This window comes from Candoia aspera, chromosome 1, assembly GCF_035149785.1.
Source record: "Candoia aspera isolate rCanAsp1 chromosome 1, rCanAsp1.hap2, whole genome shotgun sequence".
Classification (NCBI taxonomy): Eukaryota; Metazoa; Chordata; class Lepidosauria; order Squamata; family Boidae; genus Candoia; species Candoia aspera.
In genome coordinates this window covers 199203354-199229325 of record NC_086153.1, presented here as the reverse complement: position 1 = coordinate 199229325, position 25972 = coordinate 199203354, and the positions used below count along the sequence as shown (strand labels likewise).

General features: G+C 39.1%; 1 protein-coding gene across 4 annotated transcripts in view; it reads right to left on the bottom strand.

The window, feature by feature from the left end:
• The window catches only part of RBMS1 (RNA binding motif single stranded interacting protein 1), a 168183-nt gene that overhangs the window by 45822 nt on the left and 96389 nt on the right, over positions 1 to 25972 (bottom strand). For all 4 annotated transcript variants that reach the window (XM_063318310.1, XM_063318309.1, XM_063318307.1 and 1 more), the window contains exons 3-4: positions 10320 to 10378; positions 5827 to 5918 (exon numbers count right to left, since the gene is read on the bottom strand). In XM_063318310.1, the coding sequence (XP_063174380.1) occupies positions 5827 to 5918; positions 10320 to 10378 (151 nt within the window). The remainder of the gene's footprint in view (positions 1 to 5826; positions 5919 to 10319; positions 10379 to 25972) is intronic.

Here is a 25972-nt window from a genome sequence, read left to right as displayed (position 1 = left end):
AACCTGATAAATCAACTACAAAATAGTAAGTTACGTTATGATTTAGCATGATCTGTCTATGCACGTTGGAACTAATATGGTAATTGAAGAGGTACTGTTTTTATTGTATTTGGATCTGTATTTAGTTTTAGTTTTATTGTAACCCAGAGTCCCTCTTTTGAGGGAGATGGGCAGTGATGAAATTTGAAATATTAAACAAACAAACAAACAAACAAACAAACAAATAAGGTAACAGCAGTGAGTCAGTTCAGTCTCTTTACATGTAAAATTAATGCATTTTCTGTTCTTGCTTGCTTGCTGGGAGGGACTCTACTCAAACCAAATATTTAAATCAGACATATTTTGCTTATCACTGATTACAAAAGAGTGACTTTGGTTATCAGAATCAAATTATGTCACTCCTATGATGTGCATTTTAAAAAGCATTCTTTACAACCCTTTCCATCTCATGCTACATAAATAGTACATATTTTAAAATTATATATACACACACAGAGCTGCTTAAATGCCTCAAACTAGGAAACATACAACTATGTCATAAAGTTAGAAATTTTAAAAGTTATGAGAAGGAAAATAGATCCCATTATATAGTGCATCAATTGTTGTTGTTGTTTATTCGTTTAGTCGCTTCCGACTCTTCGTGACTTCATGGACCAGCCCACGCCAGAGCTTCCTGTCGGTCGTCAACACCCCCAGCTCCCTCAGGGACGAGTCCGTCACCTCTAGAATATCATCCATCCATCTTGCCCTTGGTCGGCCCCTCTTCCTTTTGCCCTCCACTCTCCCTAGCATCAGCATCTTCTCCAGGGTGTCCTGTCTTCTCATTATGTGGCCAAAGTATTTCAGTTTTGCCTTTAATATCATTCCCTCAAGTGAGCAGTCTGGCTTTATTTCCTGGAGGATGGACTGGTTGGATCTTCTTGCAGTCCAAGGCACTCTCAGAATTTTCCTCCAACACCACAGTTCAAAAGCATCGATCTTCCTTCGCTCAGCCTTCCTTATGGTCCAGCTCTCGCAGCCATATGTTACTACAGGGAACACCATTGCTTTAACTATGCGGGCCTTTGTTGTCAGTGTGATGTCTCTGCTCTTAACTATTTTATCGAGATTTGTCATTGCTCTTCTTCCAAGGATTAAGCGTCTTCTGATTTCCTGACTGCAGTCAGCATCTGCAGTAATCTTTGCACCTAGGAATACAAAGTCTTTCACTGCTTCTACATTTTCTCCCTCTATTTGCCAGTTATCAATCAAGCTGGTTGCCATAATCTTGGTTTTTTTGAGGTTTAGCTGCAAACCAGCTTTTGCACTTTCTTCTTTCACCTTCATCATAAGGCTCCTCAATTCCTCTTCGCTTTCAGCCATCAAAGTGGTATCATCTGCATATCTGAGATTGTTAATGTTTCTTCCAGCGATTTTAACTCCAGCCTTGGATTCCTCAAGGCCGGCTTGTCGCATGATGTGTTCTGCATACAAGTTGAATAGGTAGGGTGAGAGTATACAGCCCTGCCGTACTCCTTTCCCAATCTTAAACCAGTCTGTTGTTCCGTGGTCTGTTCTTACTGTTGCTACTTGGTTGTTATACAGATTCTTCAGGAGGCAGACAAGATGACTTGGTATCCCCATACCACTAAGAACGTGCCACAATTTGTTATGGTCCACACAGTCAAAGGCTTTAGAATAGTCAATAAAACAGAAATAGATGTTTTTCTGAAACTCCCTGGCTTTTTCCATTATCCATCGGATATTGGCAATTTGGTCCCTAGTTCCTCTGCCTTTTCTAAACCCAGCTTGTACATCTGGCAATTCTCGCTCCATGAACTGCTGAAGTCTACCTTGCAGGATCTTGAGCATTACCTTACTGGCATGTGAAATGAGTGCCACTGTTCGATAGTTTGAACATTCTTTAGTGTTTCCCTTTTTTGGTATGGGGATATAAGTTGATTTTTTCCAGTCTGATGGCCATTCTTGTGTTTTCCAAATTTGCTGGCATATAGCATGCATTACCTTGACAGCATCATCTTGCAAGATTTTGAACAGTTCAGCTGGGATGCCGTCGTCTCCTGTTGCCTTGTTATTAGCAATGCTTCTTAAGGCCCACTCAACCTCACTCTTCAGGATGTCTGGCTCTAGCTCACTGACCACACCGTCAAAGCTATCCCAGATATTGTTATCCTTCCTATACAGGTTTTCTGTATATTCTTGCCACCTTTTCTTGATCTCTTCTTCTTCTGTTAGGTCCTTGCCATCTTTGTTTTTGATCATACCCATTTTTGCCTGGAGCATCAATTGTAGAATCTCCTATATAAAATTGATTACCTCATTCCCTTTCACTCAGAGTTCAGGGAATGCACTGGCCATTTTATTGGATAATCTTTGCTGGGTCCCAAAGGGAGCATAGCCCTCTCAGTCCTATAAAACCTCTCAGCAGGGTTTGATACTGACAATCAGTGTATTCTACTGGGTTCCCCATGAGAGTTTGTGGGACATGGCACTCTTTTACAGTGGTTCCACTCCTTCCTGAATGGGTAGTTCCAGATGGTAATATTGGGAGATTAGTGGCTGAACCTCTGGTTACTGCTTTGTGGGATGCCACAGGACTTGGAGCTCTCTCCCGTGCAGTTGCTGGGAGAGATCACCTGTTAGTTTGAGACGAGGTCTCTTCACTATGATGATACCCAGTTGTACATCCCAAACCTGGGCTGATGTGGAGATGCAGCAGAGATCCTCACATGGTACGGAGGCTATGAGGGACTGGATGAGACAAAATAAACTAAGAGAGAATCCTAGCAGGACAGAGGAACTATTCATCTGAATCATGTTGGCTCTGCTGTTCGTGTTGGATGGGATCACACCCCTTGCAAAGCAGGTGACTTGATGCTCTCCTGGACCACAGCTACTGATTCACAGCAGGCAGAGTCTGTGGTCAGGGAGCCTTTACCCAGCTTCAGCTCATGCACCAGTTGCAGACCTTTTGGGAATAGGAGACCTTGGCAATAGTTTCTCATGCCCCTGTCCTCTAGACGCAAAACAATTACTTGGGGCTGCCTATGAAGATAACCTGGAAACCACAACTGGGGTAGAATCCATTAGCCCAGTGCTTCTCACACTTTTTCCTTCATTACCCAATACTGCTTATCAGAAAATCCTTTTTACCCAATATAGGTAAAACACTTTAAGTCAATTTAAATGTCCCTGTTGTGATTGGGTAACGGGTTCATGTGTCTTTACCCAAAGAAAAACCACTTTTACCCAATTTTGGGTAATTTATCCATGTTTGGGAAGCACTGGGTTAGCCCATTGGGGCAGGTAAAGGTAACTTCGGCTGGGTGACACCAATTTTTTGGGCACTGCATTGGTTATCCATCAGTTTCAAAGTGCTGGTTTTATAAAGCCCTACACGGCTTTACTTCCAGTATTCCAGGATTGTTTTGTTTGAACTGTGTGTTCCCCATGAGAAGGGATGCTTCAGACCTGCCCCCTCTAAGAGATGGGTGGGATGGGAATCTTGAAGGCATGCTTTCTCGGTGGTTATCCTGTCCATGTGATACGATCTATTCCCACATAATTATCTCCTAGGATGGCTGTAAATATGGTTTCCTTCCTCCAGGCATTTGGGGTTTAAATTGCTTATTTTCTGGGTCATTCTCAATGAAGATGGATACTAAGGTATAATTTGGGTTTGGAATTTTAATTTTAACCTGATTTCATGAAACTGTATAGTTTTTATAGCACTTAATTCTATCTGTGTGCTTTTAAAATTGTGAATCACCTAGAGTAGTTTGGCAAGATATAAATTTTTATAACAGTAGTAACAGTGCATGAGGAGACCTCAGTATCTCTGGAGAGATGTGCAATGGTTCTATTTTTTGTTTTGTGTCACATATATAGACATTCAACAATATGACACTACCATTAGCAAAGAGACCCAAAGAACAAGGAACATTGCATTTGACTTGAGGAAGAGCAAATGTTTTTGTGCATGTGATAAAATATGCATTAATAGACATATGGTTTACATTTTGTTTTCCTGGAATTCATCCAAGGACATTTCTATTAGCTCCACTGTTCCTCAGCTGAGAATCCTAGGGAAAATACAGCATCACCGAAAAAGCTGCAGTACTTTACACTCAAGAACAGGACTAATATTATAGGAAGGCTACGTCTGGCCCATGTTTAATCTTTCTAAAACACAACCACAATAAATGACTTAAAAATTCAAAACAGCACTAGGGTCTTAAACCTGAAAGGAGACATCTTAAAAGAATAGCTACTAAGTGTATGCACAAGACTTGCCTGTCATGTCAACAGGGGATTCAATGTACATCAGGTCTAATGAAATAGTATGGCTCAAGCAATATATTTTTCAAAGCTAGCAACAGATTCCTTTCTCCATATGCCCCTTCTTGTGTACCTTTATCAAACAGATGAGAGTCTAACATACAAGTAAAAAATTAGCCTTCAGGGGCTTTGTCAAATGCCTGCTTCCAACAGCTTGTACTGGACTATCTTAGGCCAATTCTACACATTATCTTTAATATGCTGCATGCAGCAATGATTTTTTTCCCTTACTTGAAGTAATGATGGGAAAGCCCATTGGGATTTGCAATGTAATGCTTTGTCCTAACACTGTAGCCCTGATCCAGAACAAGCTTCTCCTCATGCTTGTAATTTACATTATAAAAAAGCTCCCTTTGAAGAAAGCTGGGCCTTATGATGGCTATGTAATGCTAGAAGACTTGGTAAATGACTAGTGAGCAATTGTCTATGTATATCATTTTGAATTGGTAGTGGTGAAATTTTAAATTATGTTTATTTATCCCCAAAATAAACTCAGAAGAAATTATGCTACTTCTGAACCAATAAACCCAGCTTTGCAACAGTTCTCTCCAACTTTTCCTCTAAGACAAAACAGAGGAAATAAAAGGATTTTTTTTTTCCAGAGAGACAACCTGCCAATTAAAGTAAATAGTTTCTGAGAGAGAATATTTAGTTTCTTTACAACAGCCACATTATCAAGAACTATAGATCCAGGGTTACAAAATCCAATTATCTCAAGAAGAACATTTCCAAAGATAATACTTTACTCTGTAAGTAGAGGTATGCATGAGACACTCCATTTACAATTCAATACTATACATTTGTCTTTGGAAATAAGTACTGCTGAGTTCAATAGCTATTCCTCCTATTATATAAGGCTACAGCCTAAATAGATAACTGTTCAAAATACCGATTTAGTACCACCTATATGCAATAGATCTGTTATTACTAGAGTCTAAATGGTTGGTTCACTTTAGAACTCCTTCAATAAGCATGCAGAAAATTTCCATTTTAAATTTAAATTTGGAGTTTAATTTATTCAGCATAGAGTTTGGCAATAATCTAGCCTGCTGATACAAAAACAATTAATAAACAACTTTGAAGGAATTTGTTGTCATAAGAGGTTTATATAGCTTTGGGTCAACATTCCTGTACCATGGCAACTTCTTGATACATGGATCTAAGTTCCAGAATCTCCAGCCACATGGTAATTACAGTACAGAGAATTCTGGGTATTAAACCTTACACAACTGAAAATTGCTATGGTTGGGAACACTGCTTTAGATCAAGTTAAACAAATTAACACAGGAGCCTAAACAAAATCTCTATGTTAATTAGGCAATACACAAAGTCTTAACAGCTTGCTTCCAGGTTTTATAAAGGCACAACCTGGTTGAAGATTAGACAATGATGATTAATCTAAGTGCAGACTTCTCTTCTTCTCTTCTCTATGGTTACTATTTAGATTGTACCAATGTTACGTTATCTTTCACTGGTACATTATCTTACCTTTGCCATCTGTGCTTGAACTCCAGTGGCTTTCAGGGCAGATACAGCTTTCTGAGCTGCAGCTGGACTATCAAAGTCCACAAAACCATAACCTGAAATTTAAAACAATTTTATTTAGTAAGAAATGTTCACTTTTCATTCCACTTAAAAGGCACAGTGTTGGAGGCTTATTATAATATATGAATATTTTATTTTAACCTCATAATGATGGGCGCTGCGGGTTAAACCGCTGAGCTGTCGATCGGAAGGTCGGCGGTTCGAAACCGCGCGGCGGGGTGAGCTCCCGTTGCTCGTCCCAGCTTCTGCACACCAAGCAGTTCGAAAACATGCAAATGTGAGTAGATTAATTGGTACCGCTTCGGCGGGAAGGTAACGGCGTTCTGTGAGTCATGCTGGCCACATGACCCGGAAGTGTCCTATGGACAACGCCGGCTCCAAGGCTTTGAAACGGAGATGAGCACCGCCCCCTAGAGTCGGACACGACTGGACTTTACGTCAAGGGAAACCTTTACCTTTACCTAAAAGGCACAGTGTTGGAGGCTTATTATAATATATGAATATTTTATTTTAACCTCATAATGATCTCATTAGAAATTACAGATATGGATTTATTCAATGCCATTCAGCAAATGTCATGCCTGAATTGAAGATCTGAAGCTGGTTCTCCCACATCCTAGCTTTCTTAGCAGCTTATAAATAATCACGCAGGCCTTAAACTTATTTCACCTTCACTTTTACTGATACGGACTTTGGAGGAAAGAATAGATGAAGCCTGACTACTTCTGAGTCTTCTGTATGGTGCATTGATAGGACCCTATAAAAACACCCCATTGATGGAGTTCCTTCAGCCTAAGTTTTAAGTAGTATCTTCCAGGTATCACAATGTGTATCCAATGTTATTCTCCAGTTGGAAGCTGTTATTTTCAGAATTGATATGATGATGATGCCCTGAATTATTGGTCAGAAACAGTCTTCTACCCTAGTGGTCTTTTCCCCCTGATCTCTGATAATTTTATCAGCAAATGGAAAAGCTTCATCTTACATAAGTTGAATCATTGTGGGTACTCTCCGGAAGCCATACTAGTCTTAGGTTTTGGTCAAGCCAAAGCCAAGATAAGGCAGAATATATTAGATATAGAAAGCTAGGAAGCTCAATCCTATGGGCCAGAAGTGGTCTATCTGAGTGCTTAGCCCTTTAGCCTTAGTCCAGCCAGATACCTGAGGCAGACTGAAATATCCAAATAAAAGCAGGCTATGACATTAGCATGATTTAATGTTTTGCCTACAGCTGTCTTGGTAAGGAGACATGAGAAAATTCCTTTTCATAAATGGCTTTGGCCATGTGGAAGGGTCATGTTGAAACCACTGCCCATTTTTTTATGTATTGTCCATTTTATCAGGATATTTGTACCTGGTATTTGACACGGTTAATATCAAGTTATCCAGGCCATCCAGATTGATTTTATCTCAGGTATGTATTATCTCATAGAATTGATACAGTCTTTATAAAAATTGCTAAATATTATTATATTAGCTGCAAATATTGAAAGAGAATAATTGAACAATTATTTGTGAGCATAGTGCCCCCTAGTATTTTATATTCATGGTTTTATTATTCTGTATTTTAGTTTATTTAACTGTAACAAAGTATTGATATTCTATTGTCAGCATTTTTGTTGTATCTTAGCATAAACATTAGTTCTTACATATTAGGATAACAGATTCCTTCTAGGTTTGTTTAGATTAATCTTACTGATTTTACAGATTTAATGCTCGTAATTCTATGTTCTATTTTATTACTGTATTCATAGTTGCATGGATGCCTTGTTGTATCCTAATGCATTTTACTTTGCTATTTGCTGGTCACTGACCAAAATAAAAGTTTCTTCTTCTCAATGAATATTGGGTCTGTCTAGCTTGACTTTTCTTATGAAAGCTTTGAATTAGATTTCCATTATACCCAAAATATAGGACTTCTATTTAATGTTAGCTTAGTATCATCAGTTTCTAATCCTGGTTAGGAAACCAATATTAAACCACAACTTTTGCTTTGGTTATAAGGAAAAAAATGCTTAAAGCTTAAAGATCAAAGGGTCAAATTCACGTATAAGTATAGTGTGAGCAACTGAATATTCTGTTGAACTTAATAATAGTTTATTTTTATTTCTTTTTATACTACAGTTTATTAAGGCATATTATTCATGCAAACCATTAAAAGGAAACAAGCATATAGGTAGTCTTCACTTAGTGACCACAATTGGGACCAGAATTTCGGTTGCTAAGCAAAGCAGTCATTAAGCGAAACTGACCCGATTTTACAACCTTTTTGCGGCAGTTGTTAAGCGACCAAGGGATGCTGTGACGGTCATAAATGTGAACCAGTTGCCAAGCGCCCAAATCGTGATCACGTGACCACAGGGATGCTAAGACAGTCATAATTGTGAGCACCAGTTGTAAGTTTTCAGCACTGTCGTAAGTCTGAACCATCGCTAAACAAATGGTCATTAAGTGAGGACTACCTGTATATTAAGACATTTGGACTTAAAGAACATCTCAGCTATGCTCATATTGTGTTGATTATGATGAATAACAGATTACAATTACAAAAGTTAACTTAAGGCTATGATTTCATTTCTGATGTGAAATACAACACAAGCCACAATTGAATAACTTCTTCTATAAGGGAAATGATATTTGACAAATACTCTGCCTTAATTCTTCCTGATTTATTATTTGCATTTTCCTGTCTAAAGCTGCCTGCAGAGGGAAAATCTACCTCCTGCTTCTTGTAATGGTCTCCAGGCTCAGCATTTCCTGAGTTCAAAAACTCAGAACCTGGGAAGGCCAAGCAAAAGAAGGGGTGCATCTCAAGTAGCTCCAGAGGTCCTTTGGACCTGAACTGTCCTTAGCCCACTCAGCCCATCCTAAAAAAGGAAGACATTTACATCAATGCAAACTTAGATCAGTCTACACTAGTTCTATCCCACTGCTCAAAATGGGCTGGATTAAAAAAAGAACAATTAATAAACCATATGTAAATACTTAAAAAGTAGAATATGCTGTGAAGAAAAATTCTGAGGGGACAGAAATAGCAAATATGCACAATACCCTACTATGTAATCCTATACATATCTACAAATATCTACTCAAAAGTAGGTCCAAATGAATTTAGTGGTGCTTATTCCTAGGTATGTTGGTACAGGATTGTAGTTAATTTCATTTAAGCACCTTCTTTTTACTTCTACATAAATCTTTTAACAAATTAATGTAAGATTAATATAATATGAAAAAATACAAGTTTTAGATTACTGGGTCTCTTGAGGTTAAAATCCTCTTGCATATTATGGAAAAACTGACTTCTTACCACCAGCTTTTCTAAATAAAATACTTCAACTAAGCATGAGTTTCAACTTCTCTTATTCTTGCTTGTCACTTGTGTCTCTGTTCTTGGAGGGAACCAGTTTTAACAATGCTAACTGGGCTGTCATTTTCCCTTAATTAGAAAGCATCCACCCCCTTTTGGAAAGTAGGATTGAAACCCAGTATGTCAGTGTTTGGTATTGTACTCTACTTATTACTTATTTTGTTAGGAAGTGATCTAATCATAATCACAATGAATGCTGAAGGTCACCAAACCAAATTAATGTACTCAGTGTCTCAGAGAAAGAAGTTTATTATTTTTCCTACCTATAATCATGCCAGTGAAAATGAAACCCTTTCACCCTCTCTCCATTATATTCGAAACAAACAGAACACAAACACAATTAGGGGACTGGAACATGCAATTAAGAACTACTTAACACTCACCCTTTCTAATTAATAAAGCCAATTTACACAATGTATAATCTTTCTGGATACTTCATACAGTCAAATGGTACTCATCTCAGCAGGAAAGGAAAATTCATGTTCAAACTCCCCTTTCTTTTCTGAAGCAGAGGCTAAATGCCACACAGTGTTAAGTCTGTCTGAAGTCATCATAAGCACCCATGTGGGCTTTAGTATTTTTTTAAAAATATTTATTTATTTATTTATCTATTGGGCTTATACGTCACCCCAATTTTGCTGACTCTGAGCAGCTCTGTAAATAAGATTAAAACAATACATAAAAGGTAAACAGCTAGAGAATCAGCCATTACTTATTATCCAAGGGACAACACAATTCCATTAACAACAGATGTACCACCTTGTATCCATCCCCAAGGCCTGCTGGAATAACCAGGTTCTGATCGCCCTCCTAAAACTCAGCAGGGTAGGGGCCATATGGACCTTGGGGGGAATGCTACTCCAGAGAAGGGGAGCAACACCTGAAAAGGCTTGCCTTTGTGGACCCTTGTCGATGACGTTCCCTGAGAGAGAAAACTCAAAGCATATGTTGCAACTGTACTGGGGAGAAATGGTTCAATGTAATGCAAAGCTACTATACAGTACATTAAAAAGAAAAAGAAATGTAATTTTAAAATCAAAATTGAAAAAGGAATTGAGAATGAACATACCTTTGCATTTGTTTGTTGTTTTATCCAAAATAGCTTTCGTAGATACAATTTTCCCATATCTAAAATTTTGAAAAAAACAAAACAAAAACCCAGAAGTTACCTTACAAAATCTCAGTGAAGCTGCAATACTCTTATGTAAATTTGCACTTGTGAAAAAAATACATTTACTCAACCTTTAACCTCCAACAAAGGGCAGCATTGATTCTATTGCTAGTTCTCCTAACTAGAGTAAAGATTAAAGCTTTGTGTTAAAATGTCTACAGACAAATCAGTTCTATTAGGCAGATTGTGCAGAGCTGGTCAACTCAGCAAACTTTTCATTAATAGAAATTTGAGAAATCCTTGCTACAACTCCCTGATATTACATAATTCTGCCTCACTATTTAACTAGTCAAGCAAGCATTTAATGGAATTCATGTCACCACTGATGCAGCAGCCTCTGTCCACAGGAACCCATTCTAGAAAGATTAAACCAGCGAAGAAGCACTATCAGGCTCCTGAGACCAGATGCCACTCCAGATCCCAGGACCATCCATGGATTTTCCATAATACAAGAAACAACTCAAATTCTTGGAAATCCTATACACAATAGGTGAAACAGCTGTCTGCCTAAAACGATTCTGTCCTTAAATTCTATCTATGGCATGCAAAAGACTCAGATGCTTCAAACGCGATGCTGCTTCATACTTCAAAGATCTTCAGCCTGATCTGTTTTCTACCTACTAAAGAACTTGCATGTCTCACTAAAAATGAGGAAACCATTTTGACTTTAACAAAGGGGTTCTTGTATTTGCAAAGATGAAGGATAAAGAAATATTCAAGTACTGCCTGTCATGTAAAGCACCTCCAATTAAAAGCTGCTTTAAATAAACGGAAAAATATAGACAACATACAGTAATCAAACACACAAAATGGCTGTATTTATTTGATATGATTCCCACCTTTCCTCCAGGAGTTGCAGGTGGCATACCTAGCACTCCCTCCTTCACTTTTTCAGCTGCACTGCCATGACCTATCAAGTACCAATGTGAATCCAAAGTAATTTCAGCATGCACTTCTTTAAGTGCAGCAAAGTTGTGGCACGTTTTCGTTCTGTAAGAACTCCCCAAACAATGGGTGCCACAACTAAAGAGACTGTCTTCAAGCCTGGCACAATCAGGAGGGCCTTTAATGACTACTGCAGTGGCTGAGCAGATCTATACTGCGGATGTTTTGTACTGAAATAAATAAATTGCATCTCAAGACACACTCTGCTCGTGCTTGTCAAACATTGTTCTTCATGGCCAGATTTGTTTTCATTAGGCTGTGGGAGGAAAGTTCAGCATTAAGTTTACATTTTAATTAGGGTACAGTGATACAAAAGAACTTAAATTTCCTCTTTGTTTCCAGTTAAGCATATGGTCAAATACTATGTGAACCCCAAATGTGAACTCCTCTGTTTGTAATCCTACTGGCACTGAATAGGATTACAGATAGTCCTTATTTAGTGACTGCCTCGGACAGCAACTGTTCGCAGTTACAGCAGTGGTGAGAAAGTAACTTTGTGACCAGTCCTCGCATTTACGACCTTCACAGGTCTGTAAAGCAAAAGAAAGCTGAAGTAAGATCATAAGCACAGTCATGGTTTCACTTAGCAACCACTCCGCTTAACAACCAAGTTGCCAGTGCCAATTGTGGTTGCTAAATGAGGACTACCTGTATAGCATGCTTTCTCAAACTGTTTTGAGCACGATAGGCTAATCAGCATGCTATTTATTTATTTACAATACTTACAATCCAGTCAATCCCAAAGCACTCTGGGCAGTGCTTAACATCAAATAAAAACAGTAACAAATAAATTAAACCCCAAAATTAATCACAAAACAAAAGCCAAGATAAAACGCAGGACAGGCGCCCAGAGTCAGTCAGCTGGGACTGAAGGCACAGTAAGATGAAACAGGTTTAGAGTGTTTACAGAACTGCAGCGAGGCGGGGTCTACTCCAGAAAAGGCTCGCAGCCTCCCTTGTTCTTGTGAACTTTACAAAGGAGCTTCCAGCAGGCCCTCTCTCAGTAACTGGACCAGACAGGCTAAGTCAGTTTGGGCAAGATGTTGGCTAAGGTACCCTGGTGCTCTTAAAACCCTACTTTTTACAGTTTTAAGAGTAATAGCAAGGAATTGGACCTTCAGGCAAGCAAAGCAGTGACTTTAGTATAGGTGTAGTTCTGTATCAGCAGGTCTTTTCTGCCAATAGTTTTGCCTCTGCATTTTGTGCCAGCTGGATCATCTCCATTTTAAAACCTTTAAAAAATATTATCGTAAAGCAATGCCTATCTAATTTGGTAAGCATTTATTCTAAAAAAATAAAAAATAAATATTTCCAAGAAAGAAGGTATTATACTTTTTTTCCTTCAGAATTTTATCATAGAAATCCTCTTGAGGAGGCTTTGCTTTGAATAGCTAGTCACCAGGCAAGATTATAAAGAAGTAATATATAAATGTAATATATAAAAACCATGAACAAGCACAGCATAAAACTATTACAGAATAGTAACATTTTTACCCACCCTGGTAAAAAACAACAACACAACACCTTTAAACTAGAACATCTGCCCAATTCAAAAACATATGGATAGTTTATAAAGCCTGAAATAAATTCTCTCTTCTCTCTCTTAGCAATCCCTAACTCTAAGAAAATCTTATTGGCAGGGATATCCCTGAGAGTGGAGGGCCAAGGGTGGTCTTTCAAATAACCTGCATGAAACTATTTAGGGCTTTAAAAGTTATCACCACCCAGTGGCAGCCCAGTCCTCTACACGATGTGTAATAGTAATCTAACTTGGCTTTATCAAGTTCCATACAGCTGACAAATAAGCCATAGCTAGAAATAAAACCCATGATTGGTAACTGATGTTATCTGCACTTCCATAGATTGTACTAGTTACAGGCAAGCTCTTGAATGATGTTTTTGATTAATCACAGAGTGTGCAGTCCACTTTCTGTTATGACTCATACGTGTACATCTACCTATATTTCTCCACCCACAGTGTTTCCCTCACATCTGGATTAAGCCAAAGAGTTTAAGAACTGAATTAATTTTTTATTGATACTAAATGGATATTGTAAGGATCGTTTTTTTAAGCTTTCTACTTTTTTGTCATGTTTAGTTTATTTTAATCATCACCAATGTCTGTAGGTTCTTTTCTTACTTTTTAAACCACTACTGTATGTTTCACAGTTTCTATAGCCTCCTGAGACTAGCTGAAGGAAATGAGAAGCAGAGCTGCTTGTTATCCACATAAGCCCAAACCGCTGGATGACCTCTCCGAGTGGTTTCATGGAGATGTTAAAGAAGCAAGAGAAGCAAGTATATCCTTGAGGAACTCCTGCACTTTTTCAATATTTTTTTTTTCAGAAAGGGCTACAGCAACTATAACACTGTACTCCTGAAGGCTGCTGAAAAGTATTCCTAAGGTAAAGATTGTTGTTGTTTATTCGTTTAGTTGCTTCCGACTCTTCGTGACTTCATGGACCAGCCCACACCAGAGCTTCCTGTCGGTCGTCAACACCCCCAGCTCGCCCAGGGACAAGTCCGTCACCTCTAGAATATCATCCATCCACCTTGCCCTTGGTCGGCCCCTCTTCCATTTAGTTTTCACGCCAAGAATACTGGGGTGGGTTGCCATTACCTTCCCCAAAGATTACATTTAGGAAACAATGGGGAGGACAATAAAAAAAAATATTTCTGTCTCAAAACTTCCAAGTAATTTGTCCACATAATCAGATAGCACAAGCTAAAATCTATCCAAACATGACTAAATGGAAACCTAGCATCACCTTTCTTTGATTCTGTCATTACAATGGTATTCAAGTTAGAATTAATTGGAACAATTTTATCTGCAAATATCATTTAAATCACTCCTAGTAAGCCTTTAAAAGTTCATCGGGTTGCCTGGTCCTAAAAAGAACTTCTTTTTGCCACTTGAAAAAGCTCTGCTGGCAGACACTGTGCAGGTTAGTGGAGAAACTGGATCCCTTTAGCACTATCACAAATTCACAGTATGTCCCCAAATTGGTTCCTACCTGTGTCCAATGAGGATTGCAGTTTAGATGATGACGATGACGATGATCACCACCACCACCACCTGTTTATCTAGCCATTTCATAGCCTTCAGATCCACAGTGTGCTAATATGCCTTTACAGTTGGATTAAGTATTTTTGTAAATATTAACCCAGAATCATTTCCCCATTTCAACAAAGTTTAGAGACTCAGTCGAACTACTAATGATAACTGTAGGAAATATTCCCAAATACAATAAAAAGCCCAAACCGTGATCAAACTATGGCTACAGAAGCACTTGTAGCCTATCCCATTCCTCCAATCACTATTTCCTACACCAATACAGAAAACAAATCACAACCCAATATGTCTGGCTAATGTCTGTGGTAATATCAGGGCTTGACTCTCTGGCACTCTCTGTACCAGGAGTTTTGGTAAGCCACACCCCAAGACAGGGGCCAAAATACATGCACGTCTCTATACTAAATGAGACAGGTGCATGGCAAAACAGTGATATAGCTTTTTTTCTAATGCCTTCCTAAGTATATCCTAGGGCAGACTCAAATTTCAAAATTATGAGGCAATGTTACCTCTATTTCTAGCGAGGAAAGAACACAATACCTTTGAGGCATATGCGGGGCCGCAGTTTGCTTCCAGGTCCAATTCAAGGTGTTGGTTATTACCTTTAAAGCCCTACATGGCATGGGTCCAGGTTACCTGAGGGACCGTCTCATCCCCATTACATCGGCCCGCCCCACCCAATCATCCAGAGAGGGCATGTTGCGGACCCCGTCTATGAGAGATTGTTGATTGGCAGGGCCCAGGAAGCGAGCCTTCTCTGCCGTGGTGCCCGCCCTATGGAATATTATTCCTCCAGAGGTGAAGCAGACCCCCACTCTCCTGGCCTTCCGGAAAGGGGTAAAAACCTGGCTCTGTCATCTCACTTGGGGCAGAAAATGGGGGAGCCAATCCTGGGGGTGGTTAGTGCCCTAAAGAGGCTCCATGATTTTATTAATTTACAAATTTAAATTAAGAACCTTCAGCAAAGGATCGTTACCTTGTCGTGGTGCTGGAGCTTGAGCACCTCAATGATGCCATGAGCTAAACCGTGAAGGGCCACCCAAGACGGGAAGGTCATGACAGAGAGGTCAGACTAAATGCGATCCCTGGGGAAGGTAATGGCAACCCACCCCAGTATTCTTGCCATGAAAACTAAATGGATCAGTACAACCAGAGATATGTCGGTATACCATCGGAAGATGAGACCCCCAGGTCGGAAGGTGGTCAAGATGCTACTGGGGAGGAACAGAGGATGAGCTCAACTAGCCCCTGTCATGAGTAAGGATGGAGAGCAGGGGGCTCCCACCCAGACTGTCAAGCGCATGCGTAGCACTGAGGAACTGTTCAGCCATTCAAAGAGTCACAGATCGGGACCGCCTTAACCTTTGGGGTTTATATGGCTGGGTTTTTCCCATGCTTCCTCAGTTTGTTAGGATTCTTGTTAAGTACTAGTAATAAATATTAGAGACCAAGTCATTGTCTCAGTGTGTTTCCTGGTAGTTAGGACACCCCAGACGTGATGACGCAGCTAGCTCAAAGCCGAAAGGACGGCTAGCGGCCGACGGTGCTGGTGGTGAACGGCGAATCCGATGTTCTAAGGATCAACACACCATTGGAACCTGGAATGTAAGATGTAAGATCTATGAGCCAGGGCAAATTGGATGTGGTTATTGGTGAGATGTCAAGATTAAAGATAGACATTCTGGGCGTCAGTGAACTGAAATGGACTGGAATGGGCCACTTCACATCAAATGACCACCAGATCGACTACTGTGGACAAGAGGACCACAGAAGAAATGGAGTAGCCTTCATAATTAATAGTAAAGTGGCTAAAGCAGTGCTTGGATACAACCCCAAAAACGACAGAATGATCTCAATTCGAATTCAGGGCAAGCCATCTAACATCACAGTGATCCAAATATACGCCCCAACCACAAATGCTGAAGAAGCTGAAGTAGAGCAGTTCTATGAGGATCTGCAGCACCTACTGGACAACACGCCTAAAAGAGATGTTATTTTCATCACAGGAGACTGGAATGCTAAGGTGGGCAGTCAAATGACACCTCGAATTACAGGTAAGTATGGCCTGGGAGAACAAAACGAAGCAGGACATAGGCTGATAGAATTTTGCCAAGACAATTCACTCTGCATAACAAACACTCCCTTCCAGCAACCTAAGAGACGGCTTTATACATGGACTTCACCAGATGGACAACACCGAAATCAGATTGACTACATCCTTTGCAGCCAAAGGTGGCGGACATCTGTACAGTCGGTAAAAACAAGGCCTGGAGCTGACTGTAGTTCAGATCACAAACTTCTTCTTGCACAATTTAGGATCAGACTAAAGAGATTAGGGAAGACCCACAGATCAGCTAGATATGAGCTCACTAATATTCCTAAGGAATATGCCGTGGAGGTGAAGAATCGATTTAAGGGACTGGACTTAGTAGATAGGGTCCCGGAAGAACTCTGGACAGAAGTTGGCAGCATTGTTCAGGAGGCGGCAACAAAATACATCCCAAAGAAAGAGAAAACCAAGAAGGCAAAATGGCTGTCTGTTGAGACACTAGAAGTAGCCCAAGAAAGAAGGAAAGCAAAAGGCAACAGTGATAGGGGGAGATATGCCCAATTAAATGCAAAATTCCAGAGGTTAGCCAGAAGAGATAAGGAATTATTTTTAAACAAGCAATGCGCGGAAGTGGAAGAAGACAATAGAATAGGAAGGACAAGAGACCTCTTCCAGAAAATTAGAAACATTGGAGGTAAATTCCAGGCAAAAATGGGCATGATCAAAAACAAAGATGGCAAGGACCTAACAGAAGAAGAAGAGATCAAGAAAAGGTGGCAAGAATATACAGAAGACCTGTATAGGAAGGATAACAATATCGGGGATAGCTTTGACGGTGTGGTCAGTGAGCTAGAGCCAGACATCCTGAAGAGTGAGGTTGAGTGGGCCTTAAGAAGCATTGCTAATAACAAGGCAGCAGGAGACGACGGCATCCCAGCTGAACTGTTCAAAATCTTGCAAGATGATGCTGTCAAGGTAATGCATGCTATATGCCAGCAAATTTGGAAAACACAAGAACGGCCATCAGATTGGAAAAAATCAACTTATATCCCCATACCAAAAAAGGGAAACACTAAAGAATGTTCAAACTATCGAACAGTGGCACTCATTTCACATGCCAGTAAGGTAATGCTCAAGATCCTGCAAGGTAGACTTCAGCACTTCATGGAGCGAGAATTGCCAGATGTACAAGCTGGGTTTAGAAAAGGCAGAGGAACTAGAGACCAAATTGCCAATATCCGCTGGATAATAGAAAAAGCCAGGGAGTTTCAGAAAAACATCTATTTCTGTTTTATTGACTATTCTAAAGCCTTTGACTGTGTGGACCATAACAAATTGTGGCAAGTTCTTAGTGGTATGGGGATACCAAGTCATCTTGTATGCCTCCTGAGGAATCTGTATAACGACCAAGTAGCAACAGTAAGAGCAGACCACGGAACAACGGACTGGTTTAAGATTGGGAAAGGAGTACGGCAGGGCTGTATACTCTCACCCTACCTATTCAACTTGTATGCAGAACACATCATGCGACAAGCTGGGCTTGAGGAATCCAAGGCTGGAGTTAAAATCTCTGGAAGAAACATTAACAATCTCAGATATGCAGATGATACCACTTTGATGGCTGAAAGTGAAGAGGAACTGAGGAGCCTTATGATGAAGGTGAAAGAAGAAAGTGCAAAAGCTGGCTTGCAGCTAAACCTCAAAAAAACCAAGATTATGGCAACCAGCTTGATTGATGACTGGCAAATAGAGGGAGAAAATGTAGAAGCAGTGAAAGACTTTGTATTCCTAGGTGCAAAGATTACTGCAGATGCTGACTGCAGTCAGGAAATCAGAAGACGCTTAATCCTTGGGAGAAGAGCAATGACAAATCTCGATAAAATAGTTAAGAGCAGAGACATCACACTGACAACAAAGGCCCGCATAGTTAAAGCAATGGTGTTCCCTGTAGTAACATATGGCTGCGAGAGCTGGACCATAAGGAAGGCTGAGCGAAGGAAGATCGATGCTTTTGAACTGTGGTGTTGGAGGAAAATTCTGAGAGTGCCTTGGACTGCAAGAAGATCCAACCAGTCCATCCTCCAGGAAATAAAGCCAGACTGCTCACTTGAGGGAATGATATTAAAGGCAAAACTGAAATACTTTGGCCACATAATGAGAAGACAGGACACCCTGGAGAAGATGCTGATGCTAGGGAGAGTGGAAGGCAAAAGGAAGAGGGGCCGACCAAGGGCAAGATGGATGGATGATATTCTAGAGGTGACGGACTCGTCCCTGGGGGAGCTGGGGGTGTTGACGACCGACAGGAAGCTCTGGCGTGGGCTGGTCCATGAAGTCACGAAGAGTCGGAAGCGACTAAACGAATAAACAACAACAAATTAAGAACTGTTAATACTGTCATCATGGATTTTATATTTTATACTTACATTTATATCTATATTTGTATTTAAGTAGTATGGTTTTTTAGTGTATTTTAATTTGTATTTATTTTTAGTTTTATTGTAAACTGCCCAGAGTCGCTTCATGTGAGATGGGCGGTGATGAAATTTGACATATAAATAAATAAATGGTTTGTCTTATTAGAAATAATGTTACTATGGTTTAACTAATGGTAAGAGATTATATTTGTAAATTTATATCTGTATCTGTACTGGAGAATCTGTATCTGTATTTAAATCTGTATCTGTATTGGAGAAAGTCGGAAGTCACTTTCTGTTTCTGTCTTCTGTCTGTTGACACTTTTATAGTTTTTTTTTTTTCTTTAGTTCTATTCTCTATCTTTTCTATACTTTCTACTTTGTATTTAACTAATCAATTATAACATCATAATATAAAATAAGGAGCCTCTAAACTAAAACCTCCATGACAGAGAGTATCTGCAAACTTCCCCTCCCCCTTTGACAACTTCCCCATGGTACTGGCAGATTCTAACCTGTTATGTCAGCATCTCTCCCAAATGATAAATAATGGACAATTCCTTAAGACATATTACAATTGTATTCCTTCTCTAGTTTGTATAAAATGCTCTGATCTTGACAAAGGTTCAAGCACATTTCCTCATTCTTATCCATATTATTTGGACTTTTCCCTCATTTTAGCCTGCCATAACGCTTGCTGCCTTAAATACAGGATGGCATCGCATGGCATCTCTCTCTCTTTGGTTTTGTAAATCTGCAGGAAGACACTCCAGATTATGGTAGACTGCATTCGCGAATATTTCTATCACTACTTTTATGCACTGCACGGGGGGCATGTCCACTGTGAGTTGGGGGAATACAATCTGAAACACTTTCCTTCAAATACAGTGTCTCCACAGATTACTCCATGAGGAGGCAAGTCCACACTGTCAATTGTGAGTGTTACTTATTTTAGGCACGGTCTTCTTCAAGACAAGCTTGACTCTTGGTGGCTACATGGACACACCCATGTCAATCTCTTGGCAACTGTAAAGTGGTTTGCTATTGCCTTCTTCTGGCACAGATTTTCAGCTTCTTAGTCTAGCCTATAGCCTTAGTATTTCCTGATGATCTCCCCATCCAAGTACTACCAAGGCCAACTTGCTTAGCTTCCAAGCCCAGGCACAAGATGTTACCGAATTCCAATATGCATAACATTTAACAGAACACAAATAATACAGACACTAATCTTTTCCACAAAGAATAAACTCTCAAGTAAGTATAGCTCATTCTGTATGGAGAACTTCTGCAGTTTTCAAGTTCATAGCCTTTAAAGTATCATCACTTAAACTATTTTACTGAAATTAGATCCTTTAATAAGCATAGTGTTTCAGAATATTCATCCCACTCAAGAAAAACGAGTCAAACTAGTTTTTCTTGATTTTAAAAAAATGTGAATGGGAACTTTGCTCTGCTCTCTTCACCACAAAGGTGCTAGGAAGAATAAGACATGGACAATATAAATACATTTATGGATCTTAGGCCAAAATGGAAAAGCAGTAAAGTAGGTCCAGTCAGCAGTAATACAATGGCTTGTTTTACTATTATTGTCGCACCCTTCTAAGATATAAAGCAATCCATTCATTGTAGCCTTCACAACATGGCTATGCAATGAAGCTGAACCACAGCGCTTCCTTCAGAGACACCCAGTGGAGATCTCAAAGATGCACATCAAACCCAGTGGAGATCTGAAATATGCACACAAACTTCCACTTTTTACCACATGTTATGGTTGGATTGTCTTGTAGCCGATCTCCTTTGTTTAGACCAGCAAGATATTTAAACCAATACCCACTCTTAAATTTAGGAGAGCACTAACCCCAGCATGCTTTAATGCACTTCCAACAGCCGTCCTTGAAAGTAAGTTCAGAAAAATCCCTTATTAAGATTCTGTCCTTGTGGTGAAGGGCAGTTGAAAATAAGACCCATTGCATTGCCATTTCCTAACAATGGATGGTTACATTTTATGTCCACTTTATTAAATCTGCAGGTCAAATGTACATAGACTGTACATTTATTTTATGTACAGTAGTTATTAGCCAACCTATAGGGTTCAATTTCTTTGAATATGGCCAAATTTTGCTTTATTGTTTGTAAACTATGATGTAATAAATCGTATTTATTATTTAGTTATTTTTTTTATCTTATTTTAAGTTTTGATTTCTACCTTCAAGCGGAATTTTGGTCACTGACTGTAATACAGAATTGATTGACTGAACTTGCAAGATCGTTTAAGTAATTTTTTAAAAGGTGCCAGAGGCTCCCTCAATGTGAACTTGACTCCTGGTCTCTACCTGGACATAACCATGTTGTTTTCTTGGCAACAGTAAGGAAGCGATTTGCCATCGCCTTTTTCCAGGATGTTTTTCGACTTCCTAGTCTAGCTGATAGCCCTAATATTTTCTGGCAGTCTCTCACCCAAGTGTTAACTAAATGCAGCCCTACTTAGCTTTAAAGCATCAGCCACAGTCAGCTAGGTGTACCCATTTACCACAAGCAAAAAGACATTTAGGCAGCTATATAAATGTTCAGCCCTTTAACTTCTTTGAAATTACTGGTATATCTTAAAAGGGCCAGAACATGCTCTATATTTTGAGAATTGCATCCAAGAACAGTAATCATATTCTTCAATTGTTTTGTGATAGCAATTTACCCCTTTTGTAAGTTCTCATTTTGCATCAGCTTAACAAATGTGGAGTTTTCATAAATGCAGCCCAAGTAAGAAAAGCATAGTTTTTAGATAAAGGTGGATTTTAAGTACAGATTAACATGTAAGGTGTTCTGAGCTGGGGAAAGAGGAGAGCTGTACAAGTTTCCAAAGAAAAAAATATAAAATTGATCTTGTGGAAATAATTCATTTTAAATTGAGTCCTCTTTGAGTCTCTAAATAGTCATTTCAGAAAGGCACACATAGGTAGAATTTCATTTTGCAATATTTCAAGAGTTTCGTTCTCTCTAATGCTGCTTGCTAAGAAATATAAACATTCCAGTGCTGAAGTACATATCTTTCTCAGTGTTTTTTTTCTCCTCCCCTTAAGGCTGAGTCCCTTCTGTTGAGGAGTAATGGGGAGTTAGGGAGACTCATTCAGACAGAATCATTCCTCAACAATGGCCATGACAATGCCTGAAGAATATGCCACCGCCGCCTTTTCCCTTTTTTGAGTCCTTTCTTAGGACCATGTCCTTTGGAACACCATTCCCCCAGAGATTAGACTTGCCCTGACCCTGCTGGCTTTCCACAAGGCACTGAAAATCTGGCTCTGCCATCAAGCCTGGGGCCCTGATAGTATGAGTGAGCCTGTTTCTTGGTCTTGGTTGTGCTAACTGAGTGTTCTTGGCTGCTACAGTATGTTATTTAATTTCTGTTGCTTTTTTAAAATCTGGAGGGTTTTTTTTACTATATTTTTATTTTGTTTTTAACTGTTAGCCACCCAAAGTCATATATATGAGATAGGTGGCCATTTAAATGTACAAACAAACAAACAAACACATGCCCTACATTTGTAAGATGTAGTACAGGAAGATCATCATATCTTGATTTTTTTAAAACTCTCCTTATACAACATTGTATTCGCATAGCTCACTTCAACGAAAGGCACACATTTAACAACTTTGAGCTCTATAATCTGAGAACTCAGTATTTGCTTGAAGATTGCATTTCTGTCACAATCCTATAAACAAGTCATCCAGAGCAAGATAGAATTCAACAGGATGCAGAACAGTCTAGGGTACAGTCAGGATAGCACTATTTCCTCTGTGCTAATTTAAATGTTTTGAGAAATTCAGAGCTTGTTTTAAGCTTCAAGAGAGCCAACTCCAAACACAATCAGGATTGGGAATAGGGAGGCTTCTGGTGGGAATATGGCGGACTGAGCAGCTGTGCCCACGAGCTCCGCAGGCAGAACTGGCATCATGGCAGTTTTTTCAGGCTCAGGCTGGTTTCCCCTGTAGCCCAGAGCTTACAGATTAAGGAAAACACTTGGAATCAACCCATTTGTCCTCCAGACGGCAATTGCAGCCAGGAGATTGTGGACAGCGTGTGCAATCGACGAGTAAGACTTCGTCAGGAGGCTGGGATTTCACCATTTCTGAGCCATGCTGCAACCCTTAAAGGGACATTAAATCCAGCCACCCCATTTCTAAGGCACCCAATTTATTTTTTTAAAAGTATTTGTACCCTAAGAGAGGCTTTCTACATTAAGGAGAAAAGATCTCTCTTGGTGCTTATTGTTACTTTTGTGATTAATTAAAATTTTTTTTAAAAGCTTTGGATTTTGCTTTCCATCCAATACTAAGGAGGGTTGAGAGTATGTTATCATCTCCCTGTTATTATTTCTGTGCTAACTGAAGATTTGGGCATTTTTCCTACACGCTGAATCTGCCGTTCTGAACTTTTACTTTCCTGCCGCTATTTTCTCTGGGAACTGTTATCTTAACTCAATTTGGAAATTTTCCATTGACTCTCACTTTTGCTGGTAAAGTATCTAGGGGACGCCAAAACTTACTGCTTCAGAAATGGAGGATCTTAGCCAGGCTTTCTCTGACTGTTGCCAATATATCAAAGCAGATATTAAGCAGATTCTTTCTGATTCCTGCCGAGTTATTCTGCAAGACATTCAGAGCATTGTGGGAAATACGTGGTCTGAAATGTGTCATCTGGTTGGGGATGATGTGGATGAAGCTGAAGAATCTAACAGCGATGGAATTATCTCTCCTAAGAGTGAGACCTGGGCTTCTGGTTGAAATCCTTGATGGAATTGGCAAAACTGAACTGAAGAACTTAAACAGAGAAATTGAGCTGCAAGACATGACTGAATTTGGCTTTTTGATGGAATGTTATGGAAAAGAAGGGGTTATTACATATGGGAGGTTTTCTGGAGAGAAGTCTGTGTTTGTGAGGGGAGCAGTTGGGCTGTTTGATTTCTTTAAGAAAATAGCTCTGTGCCTATTATGGGGTATGTAAATATCTTGGTCTATTTTGAAGTGGGTTAAGGGACTAAAAATATTTATTTGGATGGTCTTATGGTTTTGGATGACTTTACTTATCATTAATTATTGGGATTATGATTATTCATGTTTTTGTATTCATGCTTTTTGTATTATTAATTATAATGACCGACAATGTACATGCTTTTAAAAAAAATTATTATAGTAGACAGGAATGTATAGAATAGTAGTAAGAAGGGAAGGATTAAGTAATTGTTACTTTAGGGGGGACCTTGATTAGATGATTTATATTTTTTCTTTTCTTTTAACATAAAGGGAGGGAGCAATGGTACTTAGTGATTTTTACAATGTGCTAAGGGGTTGATTTGTAGAAATAATGTGATTTTGGTTTAATAAAGAGTAAGGGATTGATTATGGGAAACTGCTGTATACCCTTGATGTTTAAAGTTGGGAGTCACTTCTTTTTGTAATCTATCTAACAATTTTTCTCTTGTGTTTTCACACTTTTTAGTTCTTTTTTGTAGTTTTTTTGTTTTTCTGTATCTTTTATGTTTTTCTGAAATTTTAATAAAATTCTTTTAAAAAAAGGATTGGGGGTAGGGAGTAGAAAACCACTAAGTATCCTAAAATCCCAACCACAGGGTCAAAGAAGACTGAAGTAACTGGAAAGACAAAAGTATATGGAAGAATCCAAGCAGTACAACTGACTACTAGGGCTTTCTGACATGTGTTTTTTTAAAATAATCCTATACACTATAACATGCCAGAGATTCTCGGGCTTCCCGTTTATGCAGATAACTACATCATCAAAACTTTGAGGACTACCAGAGATAACATAGCATATGGGATTCTCCCAAATCACACCCACAAATTCTCAAATTACACTAATAATAATAAAAGAAACCTGTCCAAATTGCATGAGGTCACCAAATATCACAGCAGTTTGGCATTATCTGCAATCTTGTGAAATTTATCTATTTCCCAAGATTCTGATCCATACCTACAGAGACACATATTTTAATTATTTGAGAAAAACGGATGTAAATCAAATAATAGTAATAATTATATTTTGTACCTGCATCAGAAACTTGCATTAAAGTCCCAGACTGTAACCTGGAAACTACTGGTCTAGCCATGATCTCAGTTGGACGTGTTCAGTCTATCACTTGAGAATGTTCTACTAATATAAATGAAAGCTATTTTTAATGACGGAATTGGGGCAGTTTATTACTAAGTAAATCACTTAAATATACAATCTCATAGGCATCAGTCTGATAAATTAAGTTCTACTAGAACTTAAGTATCTGAGCATAGCAAAAAGTCCTCTGTTCTGATTTCTCAAATACGTGACTTCCAAGCACCCTTACTACTATTCAATGATTTTTCTTTAAAAATTTCAAGACTAACATTATTTCATGAAAGAATCATGCAAAGAATAATTCAGGAAACATAAAAATACAAACATTTGTTTTAAAAATAACTGCGTATTTAAAACATTTATTATTTGCTAATCATTATTAGACATGCGTGGCATAAAGGTTCATGGAATCACAGAACAGAGTAAGAAAATCTTACTCCTATTCTGCTCTGAGTAGAAATCCAAATTAAAGCATCTGGTTGCCTAGCCTCTGCTTGAACACATCTCATGAAGGGGAGCTCATCACTTTGCTATGTAACTAATTCCACTGTCAAACTACTCTTATTGTTAAGAAATATTTTCCAACATTCAATCAGAATCAGCCTTCCTGTACTTAAATCTGTGTCCTACATTTTGGAATGAGAATAGATCTTGACATTCTTGAGATATTCTTTCAGGTATCTGAACAACGCTATAACATTCCCTTTCAGTCATCTCTTCTCAAGGTTAAACGTATCTGGCTCCTTCTTTTTACAGACTTTAATTTGACCATCTTGTTGCCCTTCTCTGAAGCAGTTTCATGTTCTTGAAACCCTCCAGTGTGGTGTGGTGTGGTGTGCCCAGAACTGGATGCAATGCTTGGAGTTCGTAGGATAAGAGCCATGTTAATATATGATAGCCAAACCAGACTCCTCCTGATTTTTGAGGGGAGTCTGATAAAAG